This window comes from Amphiura filiformis, chromosome 5 (genome assembly GCF_039555335.1).
Source record: "Amphiura filiformis chromosome 5, Afil_fr2py, whole genome shotgun sequence".
NCBI classification, from domain to species: domain Eukaryota; kingdom Metazoa; phylum Echinodermata; class Ophiuroidea; order Amphilepidida; family Amphiuridae; genus Amphiura; species Amphiura filiformis.
In genome coordinates this window covers 1,364,163-1,377,407 of record NC_092632.1, presented here as the reverse complement: position 1 = coordinate 1,377,407, position 13,245 = coordinate 1,364,163, and the positions used below count along the sequence as shown (strand labels likewise).

General features: G+C 35.6%; 3 protein-coding genes across 4 annotated transcripts in view; 1 reads left to right on the top strand and 2 right to left on the bottom strand.

Moving 5' to 3' along the window:
• Positions 1-13,245, bottom strand: part of LOC140152439 (AP-5 complex subunit mu-1-like) — a 55,255-nt gene that overhangs the window by 15,658 nt on the left and 26,352 nt on the right. The window lies entirely within an intron of this gene.
• LOC140152442 (lysoplasmalogenase TMEM86A-like) lies at positions 4,992-8,973 on the top strand. The gene is made up of 2 exons (XM_072174760.1): positions 4,992-5,124; positions 6,056-8,973. The coding sequence occupies exon 2, from the start codon at positions 6,056-6,058 to the stop codon at positions 6,884-6,886; it is 831 nt and encodes a 276-aa protein (XP_072030861.1). The 5' UTR covers positions 4,992-5,124; the 3' UTR covers positions 6,887-8,973.
• Positions 11,338-13,196, bottom strand: LOC140152441 (tripartite motif-containing protein 3-like). The gene has a single exon (XM_072174759.1). It carries the CDS (start codon positions 13,014-13,016, stop codon positions 12,393-12,395), a length of 624 nt encoding a protein of 207 aa, XP_072030860.1. The 5' UTR covers positions 13,017-13,196; the 3' UTR covers positions 11,338-12,392.

The window sequence follows — 13,245 nt, the reverse complement described above, 5'->3', positions numbered from 1 at the left end:
ACTTTGTCTAATTAGACCAAGTCCAGTGTTACACTTTGTCTAAATAGACCAAGTCCAGTGTTACACTTTGTCTAATTAGACCAAGTCCAGTGTTACACTTTGTCTAATTAGACCAAGTCCAGTGTTACACTTTCTCTAATTAGACCAAGTCCAGTGTTACACTTTGTCTAATTAGACCAAGTCCAGTGTTACACTTTGTCTAATTAGACCAAGTCCAGTGTTACACTTTGCCTAATTAGACCAAGTCCAGTGTTACACTTTGTCTAATTAGACCAAGTCCAGTGTTACACTTTGTCTAATTAGACCAAGTCCAGTGTTACACTTTGTCTAATTAGACCAAGTCCAGTGTTACACTTTGTCTAATTAGACCAAGTCCAGTGTACACTTTGTCTAATTAGACCAAGTCCAGTGTTACACTTTGTCTAATTAGACCAAGTCCAGTGTTACACTTTGTCTAATTAGACCAAGTCCAGTGTACACTTTGTCTAACTTGAACCATTTTTGTGCACATGGGCCTATTTTGTGTTCTTTTCTACAGAACTTTTTTATTACCATTACTTAACACTCATAAAGTATCTGATATTGTTTCAAATGCAATGTCCGTACTTCCAGTATAGTCTATATAAAATTAAACCTGCTTTGTGCATACCAGCTTGAAGTTTCAGTTTCAATTAATTTTCTCTTTACTTGTTCTTGTAAATGTAATGGTCATGGGATCTGTTGTACACTTTAACAGACTTTGTATCAGCTACATATATCTTGCTATCATGTGAAGCAACCATTGAGAATGGATTGCGCAGATTATTTGCAAGACATGCAATTAGATGTCCAGTTGTAATGCAGTACTGTTCTATCACAAAATGAGCTGTCTTCCAGCTTGCTACCAGTAAAGTGTTGGATTTGCTGATTGCTGAATTTGGCCAATTTGACCCAAAATAAGAATAATGAAAACCCATTATCATCATTATGCTCCAATGCAGCAACAAAACAATGTATGTTTAAAACTCAAAATTACTTACACTTACATAAAGGGAAATCAACATATTGACTGAAGAAAAGACAAACCCATCATTGTACAGAATTATGCATGTAAAATGACAAACCCATCGTTGTACAGAATTATGCATGTAAAATACATTAAAAAACTACAATACAACATCTGTAGTAAACAGAATTACAAAATTGTATGTCATAACAAAGAAGATTAAAAAACAATTTAAAAAATGGAAAACAAGTTAGGGAGTGTTCAGAAATACTTTGGTGGGGGCTGGAAAATATTTTTTTTCATGTCGAAATTTTTTTAACCCCCCCTCTCTCGTGAACCCAAAACTTTTTTGACCCCCTCTTAATGGACCTAAAACTTTTTGAACCCCCCTCATATAGGTTCAAAACTATTTTGACCCCCCCGCCATCATATAATGTACCATTCTACTAATTCAATTCTACTACCATTCAAATGGCATTAAAATGATACTAAAATTTGTATTCAAGTGTAATGAAATTGTACGCATGTCATTGATATAAAATATGTGGAATTGTGGAAATGTTTTTAGTAGCACGCTAAAATTTTTGCCATTTGGAAGCTAAACGAATGAAATTTGATATAAAAGTGGATTACATACGCGCAAAAATTTGTACTTTGGGGGCTAAAATGGCCAAATATGAGCTTAATTTGGTCAGAAACACACATTCAAGCGTCAACATTGGGGGGATGATTGAATGTGCCATCCCCCCAGGATCTACGCCTATGTTTACTGGGACTTTTTGTTGCGGCGAAGCGCGCAAAAACAAGACTATTTTAGCCCAAAATACAGGGCGTAGCCAGTTTTCTTGGTCGGGGGGTGAATAAAATTTCACGGGCACAGACGAGAAAATAAATTGCAATTGCAAATACATACCGGTTTTGTTTTTTAGAGAGACTGTACATGTATTTGAGCTTTAAAAAAGGCTTTATTGGGACAAAACGTGTGCAAAAATTGTGTATTTCGCCCATGATGGGATGAAAATGCCTTTATTGTGACAATGTGCGCACACAGCGTGCAAACATTTTGTATTTTACACTATTTTGGCCCATGATCGGGTTGAATTTATATGGAAAAGGGTCGGTCTCCTTGCTCCTTTTCTTTGCCCTCCAGATTTTCTTTTTCATTTTTTTGTCAGAGGGCACTTTTCTCTTTCATTTTTGTCAGGGCCCTTTCGCCCCCTGTCTACACTACTGCCGAAATGGTGTGTTTTGCTATTAAATTGACGGGCCAGTTCGCATGATCGTGAATCGCAAAATTTTGCAATTTTACCCTAGTTGGGCCCAAAACATGGTGCTTTTCGATGTGCTAAAAAAGTTGCACATGGCAATTATTGCTTTATTTTTTCTTCTTTAAGGTAGAAACATCGGCTACGGTGTCATGCACAGAATTGGTTTAAAATGATACAGGATGTGTAGTTGGGTGAGATAAACTTGCCTGCCAAGTTTTAATTTTTGCCAACAAAGCGTTTTTGAGTTATGCCATTTTTTACCATTAGAAAACCCCATTGACTTTGTACATAAAGTGGTTTTGACACTAAGCCTCGTTCACTAAAATTGGTAAAAGTTTGAAAATGGATACTATGTTTAAATATTATTTTTTCTCCTTTCCATCCCATGTATAGAACTGCTTTTTGGATCTTTTTATTACAAAATGTTACCAAATAATATTAGTGACTTTTTTCCAATATATTGGTCAGTAATATAGTGGATATTTGAAGGTAATGTTAGTACTTGCTCAAATTTTCTTGATTTGATCTAGAAACACCGAATGACCCAATTTCATAATTATTGTCTGAGCTAACCATAGGGCCAATTTTAACAAACAAGGTGTCATATGAAAGGTTATTAAATTTAGAAACTTTTCTCGCCAGCTTTTTTTAATAAAGTGTTTCTATTTTAAGTTATGGGTGTTTCTAGATTTCCCTAATTTAAAAATAGAAAAAATGATTTTTCTCAAAAAATAAACACTTTATCAAAAAAATCTGGCGAGAGAATTTAGATATTAGGCTTATTAACCACCCCACAAACTATGGAAACCATATCACATTCCCTCTAGGCTAGCAATAATTATTTGTAGAAAAAATTAGGAATTTTCAAAAATAAAGAAAAACATAAGAATTGTTTAAATTTTCATGAAACATTAAAAATCAGTGGAGTAAAGTCTTATTTTCAATTGGTTATATATTTGAAATGGATACATAATTCTGATTTGAAATAGTGGCTATTTTCCTGCATGGGCCTATTATCCGATGCTCCTACCTTAAGGATTTTTAGGGGATGTCCCCCATGGAAAAAAAATTAGGGGGGAGGACGTGTACCCCGGTTCTCCAAGCTTCCTCCGCCTATAATTGTAATGCAACATGATTTAGTTGTATCAGTGATAATAAATGAATAATCTGTACTACATGAAACATTATTGTAAAAATTGTCAACACTAAAGAAGAGCAAAGATATTGCAGCTTTTAGTGATTTAAAGAGCTGACCAGAAAGAACTGACACAAACCTCAAAATTAAGTTATAGACGACAATTTTTAACACTGGATCAAATGTACTTTTGTTCTGGTTTAATATGGAAACATATGCGCACGCAGCGCGCGAAATTTTTTTACACCCCCCTCTATGTACCGAAAAACTTTTAAACCCCCCCTGTTCATACACCCAAAACTTTTTTAACCCCCCCTATTCAGAGAACTCCTAAATTTTTGCCCCCCCCCTACATATTTTCCAGCCCCCCCACCAGAGTATTTCTGAACACTCCCTTCTAAAGATTAAAAACAATTTTAATTGTTTTTAATTAAAATAAAAATCAAAACAATTAGAATCTGACAGTCTGTGGTTCAGATACAAGAAATTTGTCATTAGAGCACATAAATTTGTGATGTGATTGTCAAGGAATGAGATGATCAGAGATGTAAGATGGCGACATATTAGTGGTAGATATGTAAACATAAACACAGATTTTTAAAACAATCCTGTAAAATAGCTGAATTTTAATTTTTTCCATAGTAGAATTTTCCTTTTTTTTGACAGGAGGAGTCTATGCCTCTCATGTCCCCCTTGGCACCACAGGTCTCTACAGTTTGTTTGATTTGCTCAATGATCATACTGAATGACTAAACCAAAAATAAAATGGAAAGCAAAAGCAAAAGTGTAGAGAATTTCTTCACTGATTAATGCATTGTGATATCAGGTTCAGAACTTTTTCAATCAAATTCATCAATTGTAGTTGCTGCTCACTGAACTATACTGCAATTGAATACTAATCACATGAATTGGTGTTAGGCCAAGTAAAATAAAATAAATGTTTATTACATTTAAAGAAAATTTACAAGTTATAATGAAAATTAATTATTTCATCCCACCAGAGATATTACACTTTTAATTTTTATTCACTAAAATGGAAACAATATTTGACAATCTGTTCGCCTGATATTACATTTTTTAATGTTGGCTTGTTATCTTTATTTCATAAATGATTTTAATAGTCAGAAGTGTTCATATAAGTGCATGATTATCACAAAACACATACATTGGGAAATATTAAGAGCTTCCTTTTTATCAGATAATTCTTTAACAATGAGAATTTGACATAGAAAATAATAGTCAACTTAGGAAAATAGAAAATATTAAACCCATTTCTAAAAAAAAGTGGATGAGAAACCCTCATATATTTTGACTTGGTCTCAGGTATACATAAATGTAGCCTGCATGTGTGATGGTGGCCTGGCAAGGTGAGGATGTTTGGAATCCTAGTGTGTCATACTTCATGTACCATTAACAATGTTCTATACAACATACAATGTCAAACTAGGGTTACCAACCCCGTGTCTTGGAGCACAATTGGGTTACTTTTGAAGACTTTCACCAACTTTTGACTGTTTCCGGTACTATAGAAACTAATGGTTAAGAACAAATGATTTGACCAGCATAGGCTTTAAATGTTTAGCATGCAACCCTGCCTGTTTAGCACACAACATCAATCTATGTTGTGTTATTCATGGATATATACTGTTGTTGTTGGTATAAACTAGCTGTATGTAGGTCATTACTATATAATTAGCCTACATATTAAGCGACAGCCTGTCAAGAAGAAACATGCGGTGAGTATCATTATGGAACCTACTAGTTATGTGTTTAGGATGCACCATTAGACTTCCGGAGGGAGGGGTCTGTAGTTGGGGTTGTGGCATTTTTTTATTTTGTTTATACTATAGGTATTTGGCTGTTTAAAAAAAAAAGCTTTTTGTAGTTTTTTGTTATATAACTCATAGAAAGTTTCTTGTCATTTGATTGGCCAACTACTATTGATTATTTCTGCAATTTTTAGCGGCCAGCTACCAAAGGACTATTGCACTACGCGTCCATGCAATGGTCACTTTTCCATTGTACGGACACGGAGCTACCATAGCAACACTGAAAGACGCGTGAGGTTTCCACCTCGACTCACCAATTATAGGTACGGGTTTTGCATTTAGATATTAAGTGGAAGCAAGTGAACTTATTTATGAGTTATATAAAACAAATATTGAACGTTTTTATTTATTCGATGGAAATTTCCATTCGGTGAAATATGAACTGTTCCATTCAACTCGGCCTCGTTGAATGGAAAAGTCCATATTTCACCTCATGAAAATATTCTTACCATTGAACTCATAAACATTCAATATTTGTATATTATGCTCATTCTAATGATTCATCCCTGAGTCTGTGATGTATTATAGCCATTTAAAAACAAAGGAGGTTGGCAGAAGTAAAGGCGCCTGAACCGGGGGGGGGCATAAAAACCAGAAATGTCAGGAATGGGTAATTTAGGGGTCTTTTAGAACTGAAATTACCAAATTCAAGGGGCTTTCAGTGCTCTGTTTTGGTCAATATTCAAGGGTCTTTGGGAGCTACGCGGTCCAAAAATAGGGCGTCTTTCTGGGGGAACATACCCGAATGGTCATTTATGTGGCCCCCCCGGTCTGCATGTAAAAATAAAAAAATACTGCATGTTTTTAAATGATTCAATTGTTTTTTGTTTTATATCAGATGGCTTATAATGCACTGCTACTTCTACTGCTTCTCCCATTTGCTGTTACAACTGTAATATACTTCATCCACTCAAAATATTCTAAATCATCAGAAGATGCTGCAGATAGCCAATCACCACAAGATGCTGCTACAGATGGCCACTCCGGCATTTGCAAGTGTCCTCCTACCTGGTTATCAAATTTCCTAACCGTTAGTGTCATTATAAAGTGTCTACCAACCATATTCCTGTGTGTGTTTGTACTATCCTACATACCAAACCACCCAGCCAAGGTATACCCAATACTCATTTTGGTAGGTCTGGTATTTTCTTGCATTGGTGACACACTCCTTGCAATACATGCAACAAAAAATAAGGATATTTTTTTCTTTCTAGGACTTGCTATGTTTGCCGTCGGACATATAATGTACATCATTGCATTTGGACTCCATTCATTTGCATTCGAGAACCTGGTCCTGATAGTTTGTGCTCCGATTGGGATTCTAGCCTACATCTACTTACTACCAGGTTTATGTTCACTGCCTCAAGCTATATGGATCCGGGTATTGATTGCCCTTGCCACTGCAGTCTACTTTCTGCTCACTGTGGTGATGGACTGGCGTGGTATTTCCAGGGTTACTGTGACCAATGCCAAATGGCCTGAATGGTGTGGATGCATTGGAGTGATATCGTTCTCTGTGTCAGACATGGTTTTGGTGATCAACAAGTTTCGTCATGCAGTCCCATATGAAAAATATATCATCATGTCTACATATTTCCTAGCGCAGCTTGGGATAAGTCTGTCAGTTGTCCCGGTGGGTTCAGTCTTCACTAATGATGGGTACGCATGATAGTTCCAATTAGGGGTACTTTTCAAGAAATATCCGCAGAATTTTCGAGGACAAAATTGTTCGCGATTATCTAAATTAGGGGTGTTTTGGAGCAAAATTGTCATGGAAATGAAAAATACGGTGTATTTCTAAGATTTTCGTCCGCGTTTTACCGCTACAGTTTTTGTTTTTTGTATTTTTTCTGTCCGTTTTTTTAGCAGTTCCAGACAAAAATTGAAAAGCGTCCTTGAAATTGTAAAAACAGGGGTATTTTTTTGGAAAAAAAATGTCCTTGATTCTCTGTGATAAGGGGGTGAAATGAATTTATGCGTTCTCAAAATGATAAAAATAGGGGGCGTATTTGGGGGCAAATTTTCCTTGATTTTGTACAAAATAGGGGGTAAAATTGCGCAAATGTCCTTGATTCCCCATGAAATGTTCAAATCCTGGAACGGTTATACGTCCTACCTTTAAATACAAACTGAACCCACCGGGTCAGTTGTTACCCTCTTAAATTATAAATGAAAAGATAAAAAGTTATCCTGAGAGACTCCATGACTATTAGCTCTGCACCTGCATCGCACCAAAATCATCACATTGTCACATTCAATGATCAGTGAATTTCTCAACTTGTGTTCAAATTAATTCACCTGGTACTTTTTTATGGGACACCCTGTATACTTATTTTTATCAAGTTTATGTAATGCCAATCCTTCATGTATTTTATCTTAATTGTATGATTTTTTTGTGATAAAATTTGTGTACACAGTGGTGGCACCAGGGGGATTTCCCCAAGGCCCAATCTTTGGCTTCCTCCTCCAACCTGCTCTCCTCCCTGCATTCAAAATAAGAAATGCACAATTTTAGGCATTTTCATTTTTCTTATCCACCCCTTTTCCCCCAGAAAACAACCTGTGCTGTTGCCACTGAACATGCATACTGTACAACAGGTATTCTCAAATAGCTGTTATTATATGTAAAAAAAAAGATCAAAATTCAAAAATTTTAATAAAATTTCAATCCCTCTGCAACCAGTGTAATACCTGTAATACATTCTTTCGAGTTTATTTATGATGATTATTGAAGTATAATTATTACTGTTTAAATTTGAAAACTTGTACAAAATGCTAGGAGAGCCCCTATCCCAAGGCCTTCCAGAAAGCCAAAATCCAAGAGAGTCCGGGGCCCCTGGAACCCCCTTTACATGCTGCTCTTGCTTGCATTCAAGTTCATTTTATTTCAAACAGTGGCACTTCAGTGCCCTAACACTTTTGCATGTTGTGGTTTTGTTCTTTCTGTAGTTTTCTGTGTGCAGTGTCAGTTTGGGGCGCTGTGAATTCATAGACCCCTTTGAATTCAGTCTGCACGATTTCACATACATAATTATGTAATTTTGGCAGGAAGTAAAACATTTTTGCGTAGGTACCTAGAAACAAACTAGCAATAAAATGCTGTATAGAATAATAAATTTGGGTATTTATTGTGCACAATGCCAATTACCCATAGGTCTCTGTACACTTTATACTAAGAGTATGGGCATTCCGTAACCGCATTGTTCATTCATATCTCTCTTGAATAAGTTTTTTGTACTCATTGTTTTAAAATCTGGTTTATATATATATATACAGGGTGTCCCATAAAAAATTACCGGGCGAATGAATTTGGACGTAAGTCGAGAAATAGATATCAGAATCCAAAAATCTAAACATCAGTGTGTAGCCCGTGTCATTCTGCATCTTATACCCTAATTTTGTAGGAATCGGTTGACTGATTGCGAAGAAATGATCGATTACATAATGCATGTGTCAATTCACTTCATTCCAAGTTTGAAAGAAAAATCATTTAACACAATGCGCTCTAGTGATTAACTGTCAATGGGCTTCATATTTTGTTTGGTGAAATCCTATTTGTTCTTTTTAAACAATCTGTTTTTTGCAAAACATTTAATTAGGTTGTGTTCAAATTTGAAAATTTGCACGATATTGAAAATGAAAGCTTACATGTAAGATGATGCTCGGTACTTGTAAATATCTCTTTTCGTTAATGTTGATATAGATGTTGCATAAAAGAATTATTGCATAAAGAATTCCAGCTGGCTTTAAAAATTCTCCACACATTAATATTTTTGGAATATTTCCAAGAAATTGTAATGCAAAGTTTAAATGTTTTAAAACTTTAACATTGATGTTACATGGTATCAAAAATCACATGTAAAGCTGTAAACACTTGATTTCTTTGAGTTCTTTGGAAATTTGAAATATAACGTATTTGAACAACCTGAAGAAGCTTCCAATTGCAGAAATCAGAGTTTTTTCGGACAAACTGTTATTTATCTTTAGTGAAAGCATGAATAACATAACACTGTCGGATTATAAAATAGATAATGTGGACTAAATTTAATAAGATACACAAACTTTAAGAAGCGGTGAGCGAGTATGAAAAAAGCGCCTGTTGATCAAACTTGGAATGAACTGCATGGTGCGCGCATTATATAATCGTTAATTTCTTCGCAACCAGTCAACCGAATCAAATAAAAGTTTCATATGTGATGCACAATAAAATAGGTTATGCGCTACATTTTAAATATTTTGATTCTGATGTCTATTTCTCGACTTAGGCTCAAGTTTATTCACACAGTATTTTTTTCTGGGACACCTGACCCTGTATTGTGGTTGTTATCTAAGTCATGTATATTTTATGTTGGGTTTGCTGTATGATCACTTTTCAATTTTTTGCTTTGTAATACATCTCATAAGGGGTAAGTAATTTTGAAAATTCACCTCCATGCATAATTTTTCCACAGTCCCTAATTATTTTGGCTCATTTGAAACTCAATTAGGCTCGCATCAAATTTCTATTGAATGCATCGCAAATCTGTGTAATCAAATTCCTAGATTTGTGTTGTATGTTCTAGAATTGCTACTTAATTTCTTTAAACAAACATAAAAATTGCCAGTTTTGATATTAAACAAGGGTCCTTTTCAGTGCAGTGATGGATTGCCTTGGATGATTTGAACCCAATACACAAATTAAATTTATTGATCAAGCTATGAATTTTAAAATATTGGACGAGACTTAGTTGACTGCAATATTTTAAAACTCATAACGAGACCAAACAAATTTGTATTAGTTAAAAAAAAACATCAAAATTTATCATTCTCATATTTTCAGAATCTTTTCATGGTAAAAAATGTGATTTTTGTGGGTAAAGCCAAAGTACTACATTTGTATACAGTTTGGGATTTGTCTTTCTGAAGTGAAACAGGGGCTATTTTAATGTGCCTCCTGGCACGTACGTGCAATGTGATTAAAAACCTGTGCTTTAATTGAGTTACATGTCCATAAAAATAAAGTACAATAACTTATAATAAGTTTCAGTATAGTAAAAATTTAATTTTTGAAAGCTTAAAGAATCCTTATACATGCTAGTTAAAAAATAAAGTGTACATAGTTTTCCAGTAAATACAGATTGAATAAAAATTACCTTAACAACATTCAATGTTTGTTAATTGTTTGCCTAATTTGCATAATTATGTTATGTTACTGGGTCTAGACTAGACTAGACTACCGATATGCGATTTCATCCCATGGTGCTTTGCTCGTAAAATTCTCGGATCCGATAATCTTTTTAATATCTCAAATTTCTCATGAAATACGAAATTTCAAACACAATGGTTACACATGGTAATGTAGAGATGGATTATCAGTTCAGATATGATGAAAAAAGATTTTCGATGGTATAATCCCATAAAAATATACAACATCTCTGAATGCCCTTTAATATGCACAAAAGAGGTTTAAAGGAGGATTTCGTGATCCTAGCATCCTCTTTTTATGACATTTTTCAGTAGATATCCATGAAAAAACCTTATTCTCAAATTTTGAGTTGATTCCGATTTTGCGTTTGCGAGTTATGGACTGTTCCATAGGCCACTGTTGTAATTTCGTTCTGGTATACCAGAACAAAATTCAAATTTAGCGATATTTTTGCTAAACAAATTTTTGCTAAACAAATTAATCTGCAAAAAATATTTGGTACATAAACATTATGTATCCAGTGATATAAAAATCTCCTCAACTTTTTTTGAGAAAAGTGGGGGGATGAGGCTGTGGATCACGAAATGCCCTTTTAAGTGCAGTTAGGTCAAGTTTAGTGTTACACTTCGTCTACCTAACCACTTTTGTGCATATGGGCCTATATTTGGCTTATTTTCTACAGAACATTATGATCACTGAACACTCTTAGCTCATTGTTCCAAATTGTTATGCCTCCACCGCGAGGCATACTGTATGCCTCCGCCGTGAGGCATACTGTTTTTGCAATGTCTGTACTTCCAGTATTGTCTCTATAAAATTAAACCTGTTTTGTGTACATACCAGCTTGAGGTTTCAATAATTATGTCTTTACCAGTGGTGGCACTAGGGGGAGGGGGCATTTTGCCCCTCCCCCTACTTCCCGCCTCAAAAAAATACAATGGTAATGGGATCTATTCTACACTGTACACTTTAACAGACTTTGTATCCGCTACATATATCTTGCTATCATGTGAAGCAACCATTGAGAATGGATTGCGCAGATTATTTGCAAGACATGCCATCAGATGTCCAGTTGTAATGCAGTACTGCTCTATCACAAAATGAGCTGTCTTCCAGCTTGCTACCAGTAAGGTGTTGGATTTTGGTTCATAGCATATGCCGCTTGGATGTGTCATATTCATTGCCCATTCTTCTTCACCTGTTACTATATCAATCACATGCACTGAATTGTCCTTGATGAATGCAATCTGCTTCCCATTGCTGGCAATATCTTCAATGTATTCATATTCAATTTCATGTGTCCTGATCAACTCACCACTGGACTGATGCACAGTGATGACTCTGTTAACATTGCATCCAATCACTATCATGTCATTGGGGGTGGTGGTAATTCTATCACCAACAGTCAACATCTCCTTATATTTGCCTTCTGGTGAGAATACCTTCACAATCTTGCCACTATGAGTAACAAAGAATCTACCATCCGATGTTACAGCTACATTGAATGGCTTGGCTATTTTCCCATCAGGACTATCATCTGAGGAGCCAAGACTGAATTGAGGCTTGTATTCACCATTGGCATTATCATAGATGGTAACTTCATTAACACGAGCATCAACTACTGCAACTAAACCTGTTTGGGTTACTGCAATTCCATGGGCAAATTGAAATGCACCAAATTCACCAGCAAATTTCAATTCACACTTTCTATTAGCAGCCAGGTCACCAAACCATGACAAACTCACTGGACCTGATCCTGGATTAAACTGCAGAGTAGCCAAGTCCAGAGAGGGCATTTCATGTTGGTTTATAGTTAATAATATTTTCTCCACTTTATCTGCAAGTAAGGAGTGCTGTTTAGCTGATGTATCACCTCCATTTTCTGTGGCCATATGAATATTGTGCAATTGAGTGACCATATCTTGTGTATGATTCTGTTTTTCTTTCAGTATCTTCATGTGTTGCTGGTATGAAGCATGAATGGATGAAATCATTTCTGTCCTTTGTTTTCTACTTCAGATATAGCTTCTTGTACTCGCTTCCTGACATCTTTTTCAGCATTCTCTGTCGCTGCTTGCAATTGTCTTTCAATCTCATCCAATATCTTGGCATCATCTTCTATTTTCTTCATTTCTTTCTCAACATAACCCATTTCGGCTTTCATTTCTTCTTTTTGGACTGTAGTAATAACTTTCAGCTCTTCTATTTCATGTTGGGATATCGGGTGCTGCAGCACAAGGCAATCACGGCAAACCGATACACCACAAGTAACACAAAAGAAATGCTGCTTTTCTCCCTTATGATTTGAGCATACTGGCACTGGTACACTCTTTTGCTGCTCAACACGCTCGGAATACTTCTCCACCATAGATTTTAAGCGCAAGTTAGTCTTCAAGTTAACCAGCCCTCCATGTGGTACAATAGTGATATGGCGACATTCTGGACACTCAACCGTTTTTCCTTTTTTCACCCATTTCTGCAGACATTGCAGACAGAACACATGAGGACAGTCCAGATCCTTGGGTTGTCTCAGTAAATTATAGCAAATGTTACACGATAAATCATCTTCCATCACTTCAATGAAATCAGCAGGATTGTCTGATGCTGTTGCCATGATTTTTGAGAGTTAATAGCTGCATTTAAGATCCTAACCATGATTTGCAATGGTTGAAAGTTTGTTTGTATGCTCAATGCATGACACAGGCAAATAACTTGCTTCATTGCTAAACTTGTTACACACTCATACACTCAGGCTAATTATGCCTGAAACAGGAACACTGCCATTGCACACAACTTCATGGTGTGGACATGTACACTGACTCAGTCATGGAAATTAAGGACTT